The sequence below is a fragment of the Folsomia candida genome, unplaced genomic scaffold, assembly GCF_002217175.1.
Source record: "Folsomia candida strain VU population unplaced genomic scaffold, ASM221717v1 Fcan01_Sc024, whole genome shotgun sequence".
NCBI classification, from domain to species: domain Eukaryota; kingdom Metazoa; phylum Arthropoda; class Collembola; order Entomobryomorpha; family Isotomidae; genus Folsomia; species Folsomia candida.
The window spans coordinates 1,341,830-1,363,745 of record NW_019091216.1 but is presented as its reverse complement, the minus strand read 5'-3'; the positions used below and the strand labels follow the sequence as shown (position 1 = coordinate 1,363,745).

The 21,916-nt window shown below is 33.6% G+C and overlaps 2 protein-coding genes across 2 annotated transcripts; both read right to left on the bottom strand.

Moving 5' to 3' along the window:
* Positions 1-7,268: 7,268 nt before the first annotated feature.
* LOC118438702 lies at positions 7,269-14,033 on the bottom strand. The gene is made up of 6 exons (XM_035859288.1): positions 13,129-14,033; positions 12,431-12,476; positions 11,082-11,339; positions 8,837-8,929; positions 8,005-8,152; positions 7,269-7,557 (listed from the first exon to the last, which is right to left on the bottom strand). The coding sequence occupies exons 3-6, from the start codon at positions 11,099-11,101 to the stop codon at positions 7,447-7,449; spliced, it is 372 nt and encodes a 123-aa protein (XP_035715181.1). The 5' UTR covers positions 11,102-11,339; positions 12,431-12,476; positions 13,129-14,033; the 3' UTR covers positions 7,269-7,446.
* A 2,899-nt stretch (positions 14,034-16,932) lies between these two features.
* LOC110859135 lies at positions 16,933-20,703 on the bottom strand. The gene is made up of 7 exons (XM_022108007.2): positions 20,573-20,703; positions 19,982-20,061; positions 19,783-19,912; positions 18,967-19,331; positions 18,497-18,899; positions 17,876-18,086; positions 16,933-17,815 (listed from the first exon to the last, which is right to left on the bottom strand). The coding sequence occupies exons 1-5, from the start codon at positions 20,646-20,648 to the stop codon at positions 18,777-18,779; spliced, it is 774 nt and encodes a 257-aa protein (XP_021963699.1). The 5' UTR covers positions 20,649-20,703; the 3' UTR covers positions 16,933-17,815; positions 17,876-18,086; positions 18,497-18,776.
* Positions 20,704-21,916: the final 1,213 nt, after the last annotated feature.

Below are 21,916 nucleotides of genomic sequence, written 5' to 3'. Positions count from 1 at the left end.
GGTCTGAAGTGAAAGTGTAAAAACTATTTAATATTCTGATTAAAAACGTTCCAGGAATTATTTTCATTTCAGATGGAACAAATTATCCAGTCTTAGGCAGTGAACTCACAAAAATATGGATTTTTTGTACTCAGATTTCAAAAATTTCAAATTTCATTTATTCCCTTGCATACTAAACATGAAACTTTCTTTTTGCAAAGATTGCATTTTTACCGATAAATACATTTTTGGCCGAACTTTTACTCCTAAAACGGGCCATGATTCAATGTATATTAATAGACTAGATTAATACCTAAAAAAATCTAATTAAATTGCCTTATCTTTAACTTAAGGGAAGTCCCATTAATTATGTTCCATTGATTATGGCTAATACACGGCTCGATTGCAGTTCGTTAACAGCATTAATGAACATGCTGCACTGGCTGTAAAGGTGATTCGAAATGTTTTCAAATTCGAAATTTTTTCGAATTCGAATTCAAATTCGAAATTCGAAGAATTAAATAATTACATTCATTTCATGAATTAAATAAATACATTTAGATGGGTAATTTTGGTACAATTTACACATTTTTATTTTTGCATGTTATCTAATTTCAAAATTGTGAACGTTTTCTTTCATTTTTCGGGAATATTGAGATCTGGGTAAGTTTCTAGTCCGATACGAGTTTTGAGGAAAAGTTTCACTTTAAATTAAACACGTTTAGATTCGTATCAAATGTGGTTGAAATGTGGTTGAAATGTGGTGTTACAATTCGGTCACTAAAATTCATGTTTTAATTTTGCACTTTATTTATTTTCGAAATTTCAGAGATTTGCATTTTTTATGGAATATCGAGACTTGAAATTGAAATTGTTCAAGTTTCAAGGTGAAAATGAATTTTGTACAAATTTCACTTTTAAATTAAGTGAAAACCATTAGAGGTGTAATGTTAATAAAACTGACAGGTTTTCATTTTTGAGTGTTATGTAATTTCGAAATTGTATAGCTTTTTAATTCTTCAGGAATATGGAAATTTTTCAAGTTTCTAGCCAAGTACGAATTTGTTCAATTTTGTGATTAAAATTAGGAGCATGTAGATAAATAACGTTCCACGAATCTTCCCATAAAATTGACACGTTTTTGTTTTTGTACATTACATAATTTCGAAATTGTGGAATTTTTCATTTTTAGGAAAATTGAGACTTTGAGAAATTGAAATTGGTAGAGTTTCTACTCGAATATGAATTTCGGGAAAATAATCACTATAAATTTCCACAATTAGATCTAGATCTTATCTTTCATTATCCTAATTATGCTCTTAACTCGTTCATGAAATTCATATTTTTGTAAGCATCCGATTTCGAAATTGTAGACTTTTTCATCTTTTTAGAAATATTTTTAGAAATTGTAGAATTTTTAAATTTTTAGGGAATATGGAGACTTGGAATTTTTTAAGGTCCTAGCCAAATATGAGTTTTGTGAAATATTTCACATGCCAAAAAAAAAATAAAAATAAAAAAATAAAATAAAATAATAAAATAATAAACATAAATAAAATAAAAATAAAATGCCAAAAAATCAATAACCGTTGGTATTGATAGGTGACTCTACCGCGTGGTATTGATCGGGTATTAAATTAATACTACGTGGTAAAAAAATTAATACCAATTAGTATTAAAATTGTTACCATGAGGTAAAGTCTCAATACTGGTTCAATACCAATATGGTATAACCGTTTAATACCAAGGCGGTAAAGTCACGTATTAATACCGTTAGGTTTTTTTCAATACCAAGTTTCTAAGAGTGCACGCGATGACACGGATTTGTATGCCCGTCCGAACCAAATTATGAAAATCATACCGTCTCAAAAGATACATCGAAATCATAATTTGTATATTTGCATTCAAGGTAATCAATCAACATTTAATGTACCATACTATCATACTTATCATACAGACCCACAACCCACACTCAAAACAAAACGGTGTCAATATATGACTTAACCGCCTTGGTTACAATTGTGATTCCGCGTAGTAATGAATTTTTTCCGTCTGGTCATAACACTATAACGACCGGTATCAAAATCATCATAACTCGGATTCAACATTGTAACCAAGGCGGTTAAGTCATATATTGACACCGGCGGTGTTGATTCGACAAATTTTTATTTTGAGTGCACCTGTCACCATACCTGTTCAAAAAAAACGTTTTTCATTCAAAGTTCAATCATCCCGATTTCTGACTGAAAATTTTTATTCACATTCAGTCATTCTCTTTCAAATTCATTTCATCTCACTTCATCTGACTTCATTTCGTACTTCGCCCCATGTATTAAGCAGGGTGAAAAATGAAATGAGTGAAGAATCCTTTGATTCACAGTCATTCATATGAAATGACGGAATCTTTCAGTCATTTTCATTCAAATGACAGGAAATTCATTTTTATTCACTATCATTCACAATCATAATCACTCAAATGAATGAAGGTGAACAGGTATGGCTGGTAGTCGAGAATTTTCGCTCTGAGGACGTTCTCCGATAAGATCTTACTATTTTTCGGATGATATCGACATCACGCCTTCCTCCGGGGATGAGGGGGCGAATTGGTGTGGTGGTGTCGACGAATTCGACATAATTCGACCATTCTGGGAGTAACAATTGATGAAAGATTTGACGGAAAAATTAGAAAATTTGTCAGAATGAGAGTGATGAGGAGGACAGTTTCGAAGATGTAGAATTTTTAGTTTTTTTGGTCTGAAATACTGAGATCTGAAATTGAATAAGTTTCTAGTCAAATATAAATTTTGTGCAAATTGGCACGTTAAATTAAACAAGTTCAGATACAGATCTGGTGTTGACATTCGTTCAAAAAATTCATGTTTTAATTTTACACTTTATCTAATCTCGAAATTTCAGAACTTTTGGTTTTTAGGGAATTTTGAGACGAATGTGACTTTTGTGTAAATTTGACTTTAAATTAAATAAACACAATTAGATGGGTAATTTTGGTACAAGTGACACATTTTAATTTTTGCATGTTACCTAATTTAGAAATTGTAGAATTCTTTAATTTTTCGGGAATATTGAAATCTGAGTAAGTTTCCAGTCCGATACGAGTTTTGTGAAAAATATTCACTTTTAATTAAACACGTTCAGATATAGTAGATGCCCGTTGTGTTGCAATTCGGTCACAAAATTAATGTTTTAATTTTGCACTTTAATTTCCAAATTGCAGAACTTTTCTTTTTTGGAAAGATTGAAACTTGAAATTGGTAAAGTTTCTACTCGAATACGAATTTCGGGCAAATAATCACTATAAATTTCTACAATTAGATGTTTTCTTTCATTACCGTAATTAAGCTCTCAACTCGTTCATGAATTTCATATTTTTATACGCATCCAATTTCGAAATTTTAGACTTTTTCATTGTTTTAGAAATATTTTTAGAAATTGTAGAATTCGTAATTTTTTAGGGAATTTAAATTTTTTAAGTTCCTAGCCAAATATGAGTTTTGTGAAATATTTCACATTAAATTAAACCAGTGTGTGCAGAGCAAAAAGGCAGGCAGTGCCTTTTTGCCTGTCTCTTTGCCTTTTTGCCCCACAAAAATCTGTGCCTTTTTGCCGGTCTGCCCTTTTGCTAAGGAGGACGCACCCTTCTTATGAGAAAATCCCCCCCCCGTGATATTTGTCCAAAATTTTGATATGTTGTGCACCTGTGCAGATATATTGCACCATTTGTTGGAAAAATTCCTGCATATTTATCGGTTGCACATTTATCGTTTGCACATTTATCGTTTGCACATTTATCGGGCTGCACATTTGTCAGGTTGCACATTTATCGTTTGCACAAATGTCTTTGCACATTTGTCGTTTGCACATTTGTCTTTGCACATTGGTCGGGCCACCGGTACAAATGTAAATTTTGGTCAAATGTTGGTTGGTCAAATGTAAATTTTGTGTGAATTTTTCAATTTACATCAAACACATTTAAATACTTGGTTGGATTATTTAAGAGATTATAATCCGCGTATAAAATTGATACAGTTTAATTTTTTCATGTCATCTAATTCAGAAATTATTGTAGATGTTTTAGGAAAATTGAGACTTGAAATTGTCAAAGTTTCTAGTATTTTGTGTAAATTTTCACTCCAAACTAAACAGGTTTAGATGTATTTATATCTGCTCTTTTATGAGGTTACAAATAGAATTTTTCAAGTTATTCGAAATTGGGGAACTTTTTATTTTTAGGAAAAATCAGACGTGAAATTACGATTTTTAGCTTTTAGCTACGATTTTTACTTATACATACCTATGTCAAGCTCTTCATCGTTCATCCTTTGTGTGGAAACGAGGATTTCAGTCTTGTTCACGAAAAAAAACTCTAAAAAATAATCAAAATCTTAATAAATCCCATTTTCAAAATTTATTTATCATACATATTTGCCCCTAAAATTTTGAAATTCTCCCTAAATAAAGGCAAGAAATCTTTTTTAAGGTCATTTTCACTATGAATTGAATCATGATATCGATGATTTGCCGTGGATGGAAATGATTCAAGGAATTGTACAATGTTATGCCCATATTTAAGTTTTTGGAAGATTTATAATTTTACTCCATGAGTAAAAAGATCTCCGGCAATTATGTTACTCAATCTTAACCTTATAACTATACCTGTTCAAAAATTTAGTATTTATTCAAAAGTCAGTCATCCCGATTTTTGACTGAAGATTTTCATTCACATTCAGTCATTTTTGTTCAAATTCATTTCATTTCACTTCATCCGACTTCATTTCTTACTTCGCTACATGTATTAAGCATAGGGTGAAAAATGAAATGCGTGAGAAATCCTTTCATTCACACTCATTCATCTGAAATGACGGAATCCTTCGGTCATTTTCATTCACATGACAGGAAATTCATTTTTTCATTCACTATCATTCATTATCATAATCAGTCAAACGAATGAAAGTGAACAGGTACATATGATTATGCCCACGTTATGTACATACGTGTCTGAATATATCAACTATCACTTTACTATTCTAACTCGTGTGAAAATTGACGAGCAAAAATTTGGCAAATTTTCTTCACAAATCTGCAGAAAATTAATTGACCACAAAATTGCGAGTCAAAGTACGGATGGCTCGCTGTTCGAATTCTGCAATAGAGCTACATAGGTTTTCATAAATCTTTTTCGTGCTTTTTGCAGTAACAAATATTCGTTAAAATAAAAAGTGGCGTTGAATAAAAAAAAATCGAAGATTTTGAATAATTTATTTTATTGATTTATTTCGCAAATAAAAATCGATTTCCAGTCATTTTTTATTTCTTTATTAAAAACAAATATTCATAAAAATCAAAGTGGCGTTAAATTACTACAAGATAATTCGCAAATTTTTCTGGATTTATTGTTTTTTTTCAAGTAAAAATAAATCAATTTTCATGCGTTTTGAGTATGTCCATGTTCTTATCTGATCTTGTCCTGTATGAAAATTGGCATGCAAAAAATTTGCATGAAAATTTCTGTATAACCTGAGCAGAAAATTAAATTAATTAATGTATATATAGATGGCTCGCTTTGCGATAAATCCATTAATCCATACTGAACCACGAATGAAGATTTTGTGATCTTTGCTTAGTTTTTGCACTAATAAATATTCGTAAAATTAAAAAGTGGCGTTAAACATTTTCAAAAATATTTCACAAATTTTAAAGGATGTTCTTTGTGAATTAAAAAAATCTATTACGCATTTCTTATTAGCTCACCCTGCGTAGCACGGGAGCTATTGAATTCCTCTTGTCCATCCGTCCGTCCGTCCGTTGACGAGTTTTTTGCATCAATTGATGCTGATTAAAAATCCCCTTGTCCATTATAGACTTGTTTGGTCCCACCATTGGTATAGAACAATCCGAGCGCAAATGGTGCAAGTTAATTCAGCAAATAGATCGAGATAGGACTATAATTTTGGAATAAGTAGTACCGTTAGTACCGAGCAATTGGTTATTAAAAATGATGCATAACAATTGGGCCATCTATTTCCCCCCAAAAATTAATGATGCATAACAATTGGGCCGTCTAGTTCCCCCCAAAATCATGTCCATTTGTTCGATTATTCTGCACCATTGACGCTAAAATATATACATTTGATAATACATAATTGGGAAAGGGATGCCCTATGCACCAATGATGCAGAATGTCGGGAGAAAAAACCATACGATTTTTTCAAAGTTTTCAAAACTTTGTATCCCGTTGGTCGCTAATGTTGCACTAGTGGTGCAAACTAATTCCGGATTTTAAAAATATATTTTTCCGTTTATATTGCACTATTGGTGCAAGAATCTATGAGAGTGATAATCTATTTTGTCGGCTTATTCCGTACCTTTGGTGGAAAGTTATATGCAAATCATTATGACAGGGTGAGCTACTTCTAACGTTACTACGGTTTATTATGCCTGCGTGCCGGCCTAATCTGGACTTTTTGGATAAGTTCGTTAAATTTTAGAGGCTAAATTATCTCATAATTTATTAACATTATGCAAATTACAAATATACTAACCCATATGAAAATTGACGTGCAGAAAATTTGCAAATTTTCTGCTCAATTTTGTAAAAACAAAATTTAAAAAGTAATAAATATGCATATTTATTTATGCAAATTCGTTACTTCCTAATAACCACAAGACGAAAGAAAATATCAAAGAACCTTTTCACCTTTTTTAAGCTGTAAGAAATATGTATTTATAAAAATAAGTGGCGTCAAATAATTACATTTTTTATAATTTTTAAGGTAATAAATCGTTCCTGAATTGAACAAATTTAACTTAAAATTTTACTCATCTTCAAAACTTCTTAAAAACAAATCATTCTTCCCCGCATACAGAATTACGCACTCCAATATATGCAAATCTTTAAATGCTTTTTGAAATAATAAATTTTCTTAAATATAAACAACGACTTTCATTCATTACATTATCTCAAAATAATGCACATTTTAAATGATTGACAACTCCCTCCCTTCTCTACACTCAAAATAAGGTAGTAATGAATCATTACCATGCGGAATGACTATGTGTCTCTACCACGTCGGTTACGATTTGTCGTAGAAATGGTAATAATAAGTTCAGGGAAATTCAAATTTAATACAAAATGGTATTCACTTTTTTAATATTTGGTAATGAATTTGAATTTCCCTGAACTTATTATTACCATCTCTACGACAAATCGTAACCGACGTGGTAGAGACACATAGTCATTCCGCATGGTAATGATTCATTACTACCTCATTTTGAGTGTACAAATTTGTCGTTCAGAATTTAAAAATTAATTCCCAGAGGCGAGAAATGGTTAAAATTGTGATGATCTTGACAATTTTTTAGGTGAAATTTGAAATGATTTTCTTTTCTCTAGAAATCCCCGAAAATGTACCAATTTTCTACACCTTAATTTTCATTCTGTTCCATATTCTACGCCGTTATCCAATAGTCTTCATACGAATACCACGACCTCTCGTTCGTATTCGGATATTTCTGTAGCACCGTGTCATCCAGGAAGGCTTCGAAAGTTCGATTGACTTTCTAAATTATAACACAAATTTGATATTTTACTACCAAATTAAAAACAAATATACTCACTTAATTATTCACTTTATATCAAAATACAGTATTTTGAAGAGAGTTCTTACCAGGGTTTCGATTTCCGGGGGCTGTTACACCCACAAAAAGACGAAAATCCACGTGGAGAAGGCAGCAATCGTACGAATATACAGATTTTCTGGAGAAATTATCTTCTTATCGATGTCGAAATGCATGGTTTTTAGAAAACAATGTATTTTTCCAGCTATAAAAACTTAATTTCTTCTCAAAACCCGTATTTTCAACTGACTGCTGGATTCTCCACGTAGCTTTTTGTCTTTTTGTGGTTGTAACAGCCCCGGAAATCCAAACTCTGGAGAAGTACAAATAATACCTCAAAATCCTTCACATTTTTTGATAAAATATTTATTTTCACAAATATGTACTTACATCCACGTCTTCCACGTTGTCGGCAAACTTGACCTTGTCCGTTTGATAATTTCCGTACGGTGAGTACAAATAGACAATCACCAAGTCCCCCATGCTCGTAAACTTGGTGTCCACCGAGAAAAATTTCGTCCCCTTCCAAATCATTTGGCTGAATATTTCCATCAAAAAATTATTATTCCTTTAGGAAAAAGTAGTTAAGGTACTCTTAGAAATGGGGTTACGATTATAACCGAAAAGTAAACGTATGTTATGTGACTCTACCCCCGTGGTTATGAATTTGTCATCGAGTGGTTACAATTGTCACCGACTAATTATAAAGTTTCACCAACTTGGTATTAAATTGTCACCAGAGCTAATAAATTTACAACCAGTTGGTGCCAAATTTATAACCACGGCGGTAAAGTGACATACGTTTACTTTTTGGCAATAATCGTAACCCCATTTCTAGCAGTGTAGGACTCGATTACATAATTTACATATCGTCAAAGTCAGTACATTTTTAATCAATTCTGGGAATTTATTTTAAAATTCTGCAAGACAAATCTGTAGAGCATAGGAAGTTGCCAATTTTTTGAAAATATACACTCCAGATTTTGACACTTTTTGAAGGAGGAGATCTCAAGTTTAAAAACCTTCGGAAATATTGGAACTCGTCGAAACTGGCTAAAAAACTCACCGTCATTCCATTAATCAACTCACTGACTGCAAATTTGTCGTCCAGAATTTCAAAATAAGTTCCTGGAGGTGAGAAATTATTTAAAATGTGCTTATTTTGACAATGAGTCATCGAGTCCTACGGTATATTTTGAAAGATAAATTCGAAATATCCCACGTCAAGTGTGCCGTTTCCTTGTGGTAAATGTTTTTTCCAATTTCAAAGTTATGAATTGGAAATTCATTTCGATACCAGTGACGCGCTGCGAGCCTGTGCATTTATTAATAATTATTTGCATAGTTATTTTATACAAATATATACGTACAGATGGATATTAAATATCTTATATAAATATCATACGGCGGATATCTATTTTTTTAATAATCCCGGAAATACTATTATATTGTACATTGTAATAGATAGATAGATAGATAAGTGTATTTATTAGCTCTTCTAAGGAATACCCATAGAGCACAATTATTATTTAATTTACATATATAATGAGTTCTAATTAAGTATTGTTTGAATAATATAATTTAGTATTTTTAGGTAATAATATTTTGAGTAAATTTTGAGTAATTTTTTTCATTTCTCTTCTGCTAAACGAATGAAAAGATTTCTGCGTAATAAGCTACATGTTACATAATTTGCTAACTTAACATTTCCTTCATGGCATAACCCTGCTAATTTGGCCTTGAAATTGTCTCTTGTCACTACATGCTGGCTGAGAAAATCACAAAGAAATTTACTACGAGAACTATCATGAATTCTACAGTCAAACAAAAAGTGGTACAAATCCTCGCAAGAGTTTAGGCTACAAAAAGTGCATTTCTTTTCATCCTCAAATACGCTTAAACTCTTTCTGAAATATAATCTATTTACGTTAAGTCTCACTTGTGCTATTAATCTGAACTTGGCTAATGGAATATTAGATAGATCTCTTAACCGTTGATTTTCTCCTATTGTTGCACAATAATAATATTTCCGTGACATTGTACATTGTAATATTATATTGTATTATTTACACTGTAAATAAAATTGAGTAAAATTGCCACCAAAAGCAACTATTGAGTAAAATTTACTCTGACAAAGGTAAAATTTACTCAAGGTTGAAAGATTTTTGCTCAACCTTGAGTAAATTTTACCTTTCTCGGGGTAAATTTTACTCAATAGTTGCTTTGGTGGCAATTTCACTCAAAATTGAGTACATTTTAATCAAATTTATTTAGTGTGTAGATAAAATATGAAAATCTGCATTTTCTACTATTTTTTTATCAAATTATCATGTTCAGCTTAATCCTTAATTTTGCTTATATATAATTGAATTTTATTGAAATTTGATTGACCTACAAAAACCAGACAAACTAGTCAAAAATGGGATCATTTCCAACTATTTACATAAAAAAAATTATGGGGCCGAAGAGAAACATCTTTGACTACTTTTTAAATAATAAATATTCTTCAATATGGAAAAAGACGTTGAATAGTTACATTTCAGTAGGAAATTTTTACCAACCAAGAAACCATTTTCTGGCCATTATTTCTAGCAAGTTTTTTCATTCTTTGAGGTGTTGCTGCATTTTTTGCAGTGCAAGCCACGCAAGAAATACGAGGTGCAAGAAACTGGAAGAAAGTGCAAGAAATAAGCGCCATCTAGCCATACCTGTTCAAAAAAACTTTTTTCATTCAAACTTCAGTCATGCGGCTTTCTGAGTAAAGATTTTCATTTTCATTCGCATTGAGTCATTGTCTTTCAAACTCGTTTCATTTCACTTCATCTGACTTCATTTCTTTCTTCGCCCCATGTATTAAGCATTGAAATGAGTGAAAAATCATTCATTCACAGTCACTCATCTGACATGACGGAATCTTTCACTCATTTTCATTCAAATCACAGGAAATTGATTTTCATTCACCATTAATCTCTATTATAATCAGACACATGAATGAAAGCGAACAGGTATGCATCTAGCCATGCGCTGTGTGAAGTATTTAAAGCGGCGGAGCGTAGTTTCTAGTGCCGTGCATTTCTTGCAGGTCAAAATATTCACCTGCAAAAAAAACCACTTTCTTCCCGTTATTTCTTGCAATTATTTACTTCCCAGCGTTTCGTTTCTTGCAGGTTTGCGACATTTTTCTTGAAGTGCAAAGCAAGAAAATGCAAGAAATGTGAGGTGCAAGAAACTGTGAGTAATATGCGCCACCTAGTCACGCGCCGTATGAAGTATTTAGAGCGGCGGGACGTCGCTTCTCGCGCATTAAATTTCTTGCAGATCAAAATATTTGCAACTAAATATTCAAAATATTGAAGTTTTGCACCGAAACACAGAAAATGAAAACTTTTCCTTATGAAGGAAAAGGGAATTCAAAAATAAATAAATATCCGCCGTATGTAAAAAAAAACTCATAAATAATCCTATACCCTCCAACCAAGGTTTTCATACTGGCGTAATCCTTCGCTAAATGTATAAAATGTGAACATTTTTTTCAAATTTCACCCACAAAAAAAATCCCCCTTAAAATTTGCATCCTTGCCTTTCAAAACGGCGATGCCATAGCCGAACGTTTCATGATCGGTAATCGCAAAGTCGGAAGATTCCAAAACTTCTTCTACGTCATCGTCTTTCGCCTCGATTTCGAGCACGATCCCAAAAACCGTGTCGTTCGCCATGGCGTCCAACTTAATTTGTGCAAAATATATACTTTAGCAACATAACTTGCCAAGTTTTTGCCAGATTTCGTAAAAAATTTTGCTGGAAAACAATGCGATTTTTTACGAAAATTTATTCAGCGATTGAGCATTTTCTTATTTCGCAAAAATCATTATCACCATCGCCAGCAAGAGAAATTACAGAAATCCATTATAAACAACATCAAAATAGATGTTTTTTAGTAGATTCGCGAAATCATATTTTGCGAATCCCCTCACCACATAAATTATTTGATCTTCGCAAGTTTGCTAAATGAGTTGCGATTCGAAATAAGACATTGTCGTGAGTATATACATCCAGTATTTTTAGTTTACAAGTGAGGTCTCCCAAATTAGTGTCAACCGATAACAAATTTAATTGGTATGAAATTTGCGAAAAACACGATCTCCCAATAGGCACGTTTGGCAGAGATATTTGCATCCGAAGAGGAGAAAATGTGCAGGGTGCATTAATTATGGAAAATTAATGCGCAAATTAGTGAAAATTTTGAATCCTTTATGCAGTGAATACAATGAAATAGTTCACACAATTAATTGTTTTAACCATAACTACGAGTTATGTATAAGTAATTTTAAACAATATGGAGTAGGATAAGAACATGAGTATATCCTATCTGTTTGTATACTGGCCTCAATGCGGACTTTTTAACATGGAATTGTATTTTGTTTTATGATTATGATCACTTGATTATATATATTACCCGTCTTTTTTTATTTTCTTTTTTTATTTTAGTTAGATTAGATGCTTTAAAAAAAATATATTGCTACTTGTGTCATGGTGTGTAAACCAATTTGTTATGAATTGATCTCTGTTGACACGTGAATAAATGCTTAACAACAACAACAACAACAGGGAAGTCGACAAATTTTACACGTTCCAAATTTACTGCGCATTTTCTCTTCGGATGCAAATATCCCTGCCAAACGTGCTCAATTGGAGATGCTGCCATTTGCAAATTTGATATTAACTATACTTGTGATTAATTAAGACTAATTTGCTAAAAATCCGAAATTCTAAACAACCATTGGATGGGGTTTGTACTTATTTCATATTTTCATACCTCGTTGGATGAATCCCGAACCAAGGGCTCAGCTTTGTGTAATTTTCTGAAATAGATTAATTTTTAAAAGGGAAACACCCATGTTTTATCGGAAACTGAAGAAATTTATGCACAGGCCGAAACAAGTAAGCCAGATTTTATCAACCCACAAATACAAGAAAACCTCGAAAATAAATTGGTTAATTACCCACAAAATTATTCGATTTTAATGGAAACTTTATAAATTTACAGAATTTTCGTCCGATTACTAAATTTTAATGGAAACTTAAGTCAAACTCAAGATTAAAAAACATTGCCATCATGTCTTGGCAAATTTACATAATTAATGTCATATTTTAGCAGGATTGTATACACAAATTCGACAATTTTTTGGCAGAATACAGTCCCCGCGGAAGCCGTGGGGACGGTAACATTGTAGTATAGCGGAGGTAGGGGTTTATAAGTACATTGTCCCTCTGTCCCCACGCTTTCGCGACCACAGGAGAATTGTATTAAAAACGTGTCACGAAATTTGTGCAGATTATGTATTTATTTTGAGTCATAAACAGTGGCCGCGGAAACGTGAGGGGCAATGTCCCCCCCACAGTTATTCGATGTCCCCATAATCTCCCCTGTTATGTAAACCCTCCCTCTTCTATCCTACAATGTTAATGTCCCCATGGCTTCCGCGGTCACTTGTAAAAACTAAATACGACTACCTGATATAATTCACCGTGTCCCATGCTTCTTGGCTATATTTGGTCTGATTAATAAAAAATTCAATTTGATTAAATAGCTCCTTCAAAAATAACTACAACGGACCTTGCAGATTGCGATTTGAGGGGGGGGAGGGGTCAAGACATCCTGTCCCTCCCATGTTAATTATAACATGGGACGTATAGGTCACACGGGGGTCAAAATTCCCCGAAAATCGATCAAGTGCTTTATGTACGGTCCCTAAGCAACTCGAAGAATGGATGTTTTCCAGCGTATGCTCTCCGATTTTGAGGAATAATCGCTTACAAATTTGATTAGTATGAAATTTGCGAAAGACGCGATCTCCCAATGGGCACGTTTGGCCGAGATATTTGCATCCGAAGAAGAGATAACGAGCCCTAAAGCCGACAAATTTTAGCCTTTGCAAATTTTCGGAAACATAAACACTATCTAATCATGCTTAACTATAGCTATATTTTATAAGTTTTTTTTCTGACTTTGAAATTTTCCAAATTTACTGCGAATTGTCTCCTCTTCGGGTGCAAATGTCTCCGCCAAACGTGCCTGTCGGGAGATCGTGTCATTTGCAAATATCGTATTAATTAAGGTTGTGATTGATTGCTCCACATCGCAGGTTTGGCCGAGATATTTGCATCCCAAGAGGAGAAAACGCGCCGTAAGGTCGACAAATTTTACACTTTTTACCGTGCATTTTTTTCTTTTCGGATGCAAATATCTCTGCCAAACGTGCCCATTTGGAGGTGGTGTCTTTCGCAAATTTCATACTAATTAAATTAATGATACTAATTTCGCCAAAATCGCAGAGCATAAGCTGGGACACCTCCTCCATTCTTGATGGTATTTCGTATTACTTACATAATTAAATTCTTCAACCGTTAGAGTTGCACCTTTGTTGAAAATAAGCACCAAAATTAGTAATGCGCAAAAAAACATTGCAGAAGGATAATAATTATTTTCAATCCAATTTTATACGCGAAAATTTACGATGCAGAGTTACTGCGTAGTACATTAAGCGAATTTTGTTTACGCAGTTTTGTCCAGTATAAATAAACCGTTGCAAACGAAATGTAGCAAAGGGGTGAAAATACACGGAATTGTCTTCGTGGCACGCCCACAACGTCTTTCAGCACTTTCCCGTCATTGTCTCACATTACCCCACGTCTCATTTTGCCCCGCTTTGACACCCCACCCGCGTACTTCTAACGTACACGACCATACCTTTCAATAGACACCCCACATGACAAAAGTCATTTTTCGACATTCGACACCTCCCACACGGTCATGGGGTCGTCGCACGTCGAAATGATGGCGATTTCTGAAATCCCCGCCCAAAAATATGTCTAAAACGGTGGCAACAAAAAATTCGCCAATTTTCGACTTTGGCGTCGTCTGCACGGTCACATGGTCATTGCACGTCCAAATGGTGGCGATTTCTGAAATCCCCGTCCAAAAATACGTCTAAAACGGTGGAAACAAAAAATTCGACACCTTTGACCGTTGGCGTCATTACCGTGGCGCCGTGACCTTATGACCCACGACGCCCATCTTCGAACTCATCCATACTTCAAAAATTAGAAACACGTTGGCGAAAACCGGATGTCGAAATTCGAATCCGTTCTAAAGTTATCGTGGATACGGACAGACGGACAGACGGACAGACAAGACATTTCCATAAAGGGGTTTTCACCCCTTAATAAACCTTTGCAAACGAAATGTAGCAAAGGGGTGAAAATACACGGAATTGTCTTTGTGGCACGCCCACAACGTCCTTCTGCACTTTCCCGTCTTTATCTCACATCACCCCACGTCTTATTTTGCCCCGTTTTGACACCCCACCCGCGTACTTTGAACGTACACGACCATACCTTTCAATAGATACCCTACATGACAAAAGTCATTTTTTCGACATTCGACACCTCCCACACGGTCATGGAGTCGTCGCACGTCGAAATGATGGCGATTTCTGAAATCCCCGCCAAAAAATACGTCTAAGATGGTGGCAACAAAAAATTCGACAATTTTCGACTTTGGCGTCGTCTACACGGTCACGGGGTCATTGCACGTCAAAATGATGGCGATTTTTGAAATCCCCATCCAAAAATACGTCTAAAACGGTGGAAACGAAAAATTCTACACGTTTGACCGTTGGCGTCATCACCGTGGCGCCGTGACCTTACGACCTACAACACCCATCTTCGAATTCATCCCGTCCCCAAAAATTAGAAACACGCTGGCGAAAACCGCATGTCGAAATTCGAATCCGTTCTAAAGTTATCGTGGATACAGACGGACAGACGGACAGACGGACAGACGGACAGACGGACAGACGGACAGACGGACAGACGGACGGACGGACAAGACATTTCCATAAAGGGGTTTTCACCCCTTAATAAATAACTTAATACGGAAGTTGCTTAATTTTCCAAGAAATTATGTTTACAGAAAGTTTAAATTTCTGTAAACAGTGTATGAATTATGTAAATGTGTTGAAATGCATAAATTTCAACTTTATACATTTATTTGAAACACATCAATCCAACCTGCAAAAAATAGCTAGATTTGTCCACAATCTAAGTTTTGTACAAGCGCCGTGTAAACTCTACAAAATAATAATTTTTTTACACTTAAAATTTCAATTTAATTTTTCTTGTCGAAATCATGCAAAATTCCAAAGATGACAAAAAATGGAGACAAAACTTTGTTGCGTATTTTAAATAATTACTTCAATTATAGGGAAATTTTGTTATGTCGTTTTGTCTCAGATATAAATTAATTAAGGCGGAAATTCCTAATTTTTCCCAGAAATTATGTTTACAAAATTTTAAATTTCTGTAAACAATGTATGAATTATGTAAATATGTTCAAATGTATATACATTTATTTGAAATACATAAATCCAACCTGTAAAAAATAACTCTAGTTACTTCTTACAGGTTGGATTACACAAATACTTTTTTGTACAAAATTTTAATATAATCTTTCTTCCCAACAAAATCAAAACGTGGCAAAAATGGGCCAAAATTTTAAATGGCATTTTAAATAATTACTGAAACTTCATAGTGAAATTGTTATGTATTTTTCTCTCCGATATAAATAACCTAACACGGAAGTTACTTCATTTTCCGAGAAATTATGTTTACAGAAATTTATATATTTATTTGAAATACGTAAATCCAACCTGGAAAAAAGTAGATTTATCTAAAATCTAACAATGCAAGTCTTTTACGTGTACAACTCAGATCTGAATGGGACCAATTTTATTTTGTTCACCACAAAAAATAAGCATACCCGTATTTTTTCATTTTTCATAATGCGCTAATTTGAGCGCGTGGCGCGAATTTTAAAACATTTTTCAGCCAAAACTTCGATTTTTAAAAATGCTGTAAATTTTCGAATTTTAGCGCGAATCTAAAAATTCGAAAACATCTCTTTTCAGAATGACTGACCTAACTTATGAAAAATCCGATTGACTTGTAAAAAATTCACATGCATTATTTTTTGACAAATTAAAAATTTGAGAGTTTATAATTTTAATGAATTTCAAAAACTGGCAAAAAATTTTGAAATTAAAATTTCGAGACAATTTAATTTCGTCAAGTCATCTTGAAGAGACATGTTTTCGAATTTTTGGATTCGCGCTAAAATTCGAAAATTTACAGCATTTTTAAAAATAGAAGTTTTGGCTGAAAAATATTTTAAAATCCGCGCCTCGCGCTCAAATTAGCGCATTATGAAAAATGCAAAAATACGGGTATGCTTATTTATTGTGGTGAACAAAATAAAATTGGTCCCATTCAGATCTGAGTTGTACACGTAAAAGACTTGCATTGTAAGTTTTGTACGAGCGACGTGCAAACGCTACACAAACATTACTTTTGTACACTTGAAATAAAGCATATTTTTTTCTTTAATCTTTCCAACCGAAATCATGCAAAATTCAAAAGATGACAAAAATGGACCAAAATTTCATACGGAATTGAAATAATTACTGAAATTCATACTGCATTGGAAAATTTATTTATGTTGTTTTCTCCCCGATATAAATAAATTAATATGGAAGTTAATTCAGCATTATATTTTCAGAAATTTATGTACATTTCCTTGAAATACGCACGACCAACCTACAAATAATTTAATGGGTTTGTCCAAGCGACATGCAAACTGTACTTAACAAATGCATTGCAAATTTTGTTTTCTATCTAAGTTTTTTATACAATCATACAAAATTATGAATATGAAACAAATCGAACTATAAATTTTCAGGCGAATTTTAAATAATTACTGAAATTACGATTCATGATAAATTCATAATAAACTTTTATCCAGAATAACATCTAGATTTCTTTCTGTAATTTTTTTCATGTAATTTGTTTTCGTGAAATCATGCAAAATTCTGGCTTTGTTTTTTTAATGCCCCAAAATTTTCACTTATTTAAGATAGATTAAGATATATACTTACAATGAGATAGCGTTTTTTCGCGCTCGAACGATTTTCAAATTGGATGGCTTAAAATGTGCGTAGTTTTGGCAAATTTGGCTTTAGAATGACTGGAAATAATTTTAAAAATAATTTTGGACCAAAATTATAGTGTTTATTATAATTATTAGGTTGTCAAGGACACATTCCTCCCATGGCACCCTGGCCTATGTCATTCCATAATCGGAGCTCTAAAATAAACATGTGAACTTAAGTTAAATGTAAACCTTGCATTAAACTTTGACACTTACCTCGTGCCACCCACACAGTCCGAAACATTGGACATGAAGTCACAAGTTAGAAGTTCCTGATTCCAATAAAGCGGATCCTGACACTGTCGTAAAACTGGGTTATCTGGATTACAAACCCAGAAAAACCTGCAATCTTGATGAGGAGAAAAATAATCGCCAGGCCTGCAAATTTCTCCAGACTGCGTTGTTCCCATCGTAGGAGTTGTGGCGACTGAATTTGTCAACAATTATTACAAATTTACACTAACAATGGTGGTCTCCCAACGTGTGCTCACAGATTTGGACGAAATTAGTATCAATCGATCACAAATATAATTAGTATGAAATTTGTAAATGGCACTATCTGCCAATACGCAGGTTTAGCGGAGATATTTGCATTCCAAGGAGAAAAAATGCGCAGGAAATTTGGAAAATGAAAAATATGCCAGCCTTTTGGTGCGTTTTCTCCTCTTTTTATGCAAATATCTCCGCTAAACCTGCGCATTGACAGATAGTTCCATTTGCAAATTTCATCCTAATTATATTTGTGATCGATTGACACTAGTTCGGTCAAAATCTGTGAGCATACGTTGGGAGACCTCCATTGTAAGATTACTTCTTCATGTGCAAATATGCCCCTACCATAATCTTCTTCCAATTCGCAAATCGTCCCATAACGTGATCCACCCATGCAGTCACCCCCATAAGCCGGTTGATGTCAAGTAGGCGCACTTGTAATGAAAGCCGTGTCCCTGATCGTCCAAGTCTGGATAACTCACCACATTGCCGTTATGAATCCATCTCTTGTAATTATTCCCCCTTCCACATGACACGCCAAGAATGTCACTTGCCCCGATATGATATGGAACGTAACGGCCTAAACAATTTTTTAATTGGGGTTTATTTTGACCAAGCCAAATTTCTAGCTTGCATCATTTTCTTGCTTTGAGTAGTTTGTCAAGAAGTATAATTCCTCCATAGATTCTGGAGCAGCCATTCTCAGGTCGTGTTCATGACAAAAATCCCAGCTTCCTGTCCATAATCTCTGGATGCAAAATATTCATTATACTAAAAGAACTAGGCTAATAAAAAAAACACAAATTCCACGTTACCCCCTCCTCTGGTGGATTTTCATCCACAAAGTATCTTTTATTTCCAACCCCTCCAATTTCCACGAGTGATTGGATGCTAGGAATTCCTTGAAATTTTGACAGAATTTCAACCCCATTTGTTCTGCCTCCCTCTTCCTTACCCCACCTGAACATAGGAAGTTCACAAAGCGTGTGATACCGGATATCCCACGAAGTACAAGATTCCTCCACATAAAATCCGTCTTGATTTAAAGCGAGACAATTAACGCTACGGTTTCGGGACGGCGTTCCAGCACTCCAATTCCCCACGAGGACCTCCTCATAATTCTCCAGCCATCGGAACGTCCCCTCCTCGACGTGATCAGTGGCCGGAAGCCAGAGGCTTTCTTTTCAGGGAGGACGCTTATTAAAATTAATGGAAAATATTTAGAAAAATTATGGGCGTACTCACGACAACTTCTTATTTCGCATCGCAACTCATTTAGCAAACTTGCAAAGATCAAAATATTTCTTTCGTGAGGGGATTCGCAAAATATGACTTCGCAAAACTCTCTTATCTCGCAAATCTACAGAAAAACACCTATTTTGGTATTGTTTCCATGGATTTCTGTAATTTCTCTTGCAGAATTATTTTGCGAAATATATTTGCGAAATTAGGGCATGCTCAATTGCTGGGTAAATTTGCGAAAAAAAATCCCATGGTTTTCCAGCAAATTTTTTGCGAAATCTCGCATATCTCGCAAAACTTCGCAAGTTATGTTGCTATGCTCAATTTGCGAGATATGCGAGATATGCGAAGGTTGACGTGAGTACGCTCTATATAATCTATGTACGTACTATATCCGTCCGGAAGTTGGGTAGTTGTTTGAAGAAAATTAGTAATAGTTGTGTATTGTGATTGGGTAGAAATTCGGCCAGGCATCGCGCCAAATGAGTTACAGTAATCAATCCCTTGCAACCAGTCCGTCTTGTAAATTAAAGGCATAACATAAGTATTTTAATTTGTGCAAGAATTTATTTCTATAAATGCAAACACCTTTTCCAGAACGGCAAAAAATATCTTGAACTCAGAACGATCTTGATAAATCATGGGCATACTAACGTACTGAAGAATTTCTAAAAGGACGTGATTAGTTTTGTACTTTATCTTTAATGGAAATTTAAAAATATATGGAGAAATGCAAATTTAATAATTTAATTATTCTAATTATTTAAGGTTTCCATGGATGACGCGTTGGCGCGTAATCTCACTCTGCCCCTACCCAATGTATTCAAATGCAATTTCTAAAATCGAAACAACTCCATGAGTTTTGAGATAATTGCAAGTTTTGATATTTTAATCTAAACCTAATTTTTGGTACTACAAACAAGTCGATTTGAAAAAATTAAAAAATTCGTTTGCCAATTTTTCGCAATAAATTTCCTCGAAAACGAATTTTTTAATTTTTTTCAAATCGACTTGTTTGTAGTACCAAAAATTAGGTTTAGATTAAAATATCAAAACTTGCAATTATCTCAAAACTCATGGAGTTGATTCGATTTTAGAAATTGCATTTGAATACATTGGGTAGGGGCAGAGTGAGATTACGCGCCAACGCGTCATCCATGGGAACCTTAATCCTCTTACCGGAATCCGAGGTATTGCAGGTGATCGAGGCGATCCCCATTGCCATGATTAACAGGATTACTGTAACGAAACTCATACTTTATATATTCAAACTTGGCACAAATATGTAGATGAAGCTACTAATCTTCACACGATACTGAAACGCGGATAATTTAAGCCATACTGTTTTATAGTTGGAGTCAACAGTGTTAGGAATTTATTTGACAATCAATAACAATAATGTTTTGATCGAGGCAGGACGTGTAGCATGATTGATAATTTGAAAATGACGTAAATGACAACGCAAATGATTGAATATGAGGTAAACTGAACTATCTTACTTGACATTTGACGTTTGATTTGAATCTGACATATATTTCATACCCATAGTAAAAAGGCTTTGACGTTTTTGGAATTGCGAGAAAAGTATCTTTGATAACATTGTGCATGAGATATTTGTGTGCGTCAAGCACGTGTTTCTCAAAATAATGGAAGGAGTGACGGAAAGATAAGATTACATAGAATGGATAATTTATTCAACGAAAGGGTTTCACTTCCAACGAATAATAGTAGAATTTATACATTTATTTGAAATACATAAATCCAACCTGTGCGAAATAAGTAGATTTGTCTAAAATCGAAGTTTTGTACAAGCGACGTGCAAACTCTGCACAAAATTAATTTTGTACACCTTAAATAAAACATATTGTACAATAATGTTTTTTTCTTTAATTTTTGTTGCCGAAATCATGCAAAAGATGCCAAAAATGGGCCAAAATTTTGACGCGTATTTTAAATAATTACTGAAATTTATACTGAATTGCGAATTTTTTCTCCCCTCTGATACAAATGAATTAATACGGAAGTTAATTCGTTCAGAAATTATGTTTACTTACAGAAATTTATACACATTTCCTTGAAGTGCACAATCCAACCTGCAAAAATTATTAGATTTGTGTAAAATCTAAGTTTTGTACAAGCGACGTGCAAACTCTACACAAAAAGAATTTTTATGTCTAAAATCAAATATAATCTTTTTTCTCTAATTTTTCTTCCCGAAATCATGCAAAATTCCAAAGATAACAAAAAAGAACCTTGTTGCGTATTTTGAATATTTACTAAAATTCACATTGCATAGCGAAATTTTTGTATGTCGTTTTCTCTCCGATAAAAATTAATTAATACAGAAATTAATTCCTTCATTTTCCGAGAAATTTTAATTGTAGAAATTTATACATTTACATTTCCTTCTTGAAGTACACACGATCAACCTGAAACAACTAAATGGATTTGTCCAGAATTAAGATTTATCACAAACGACGTGCAAACTGTACATAAAAAACACATTATGAATTTTTTTCGGTA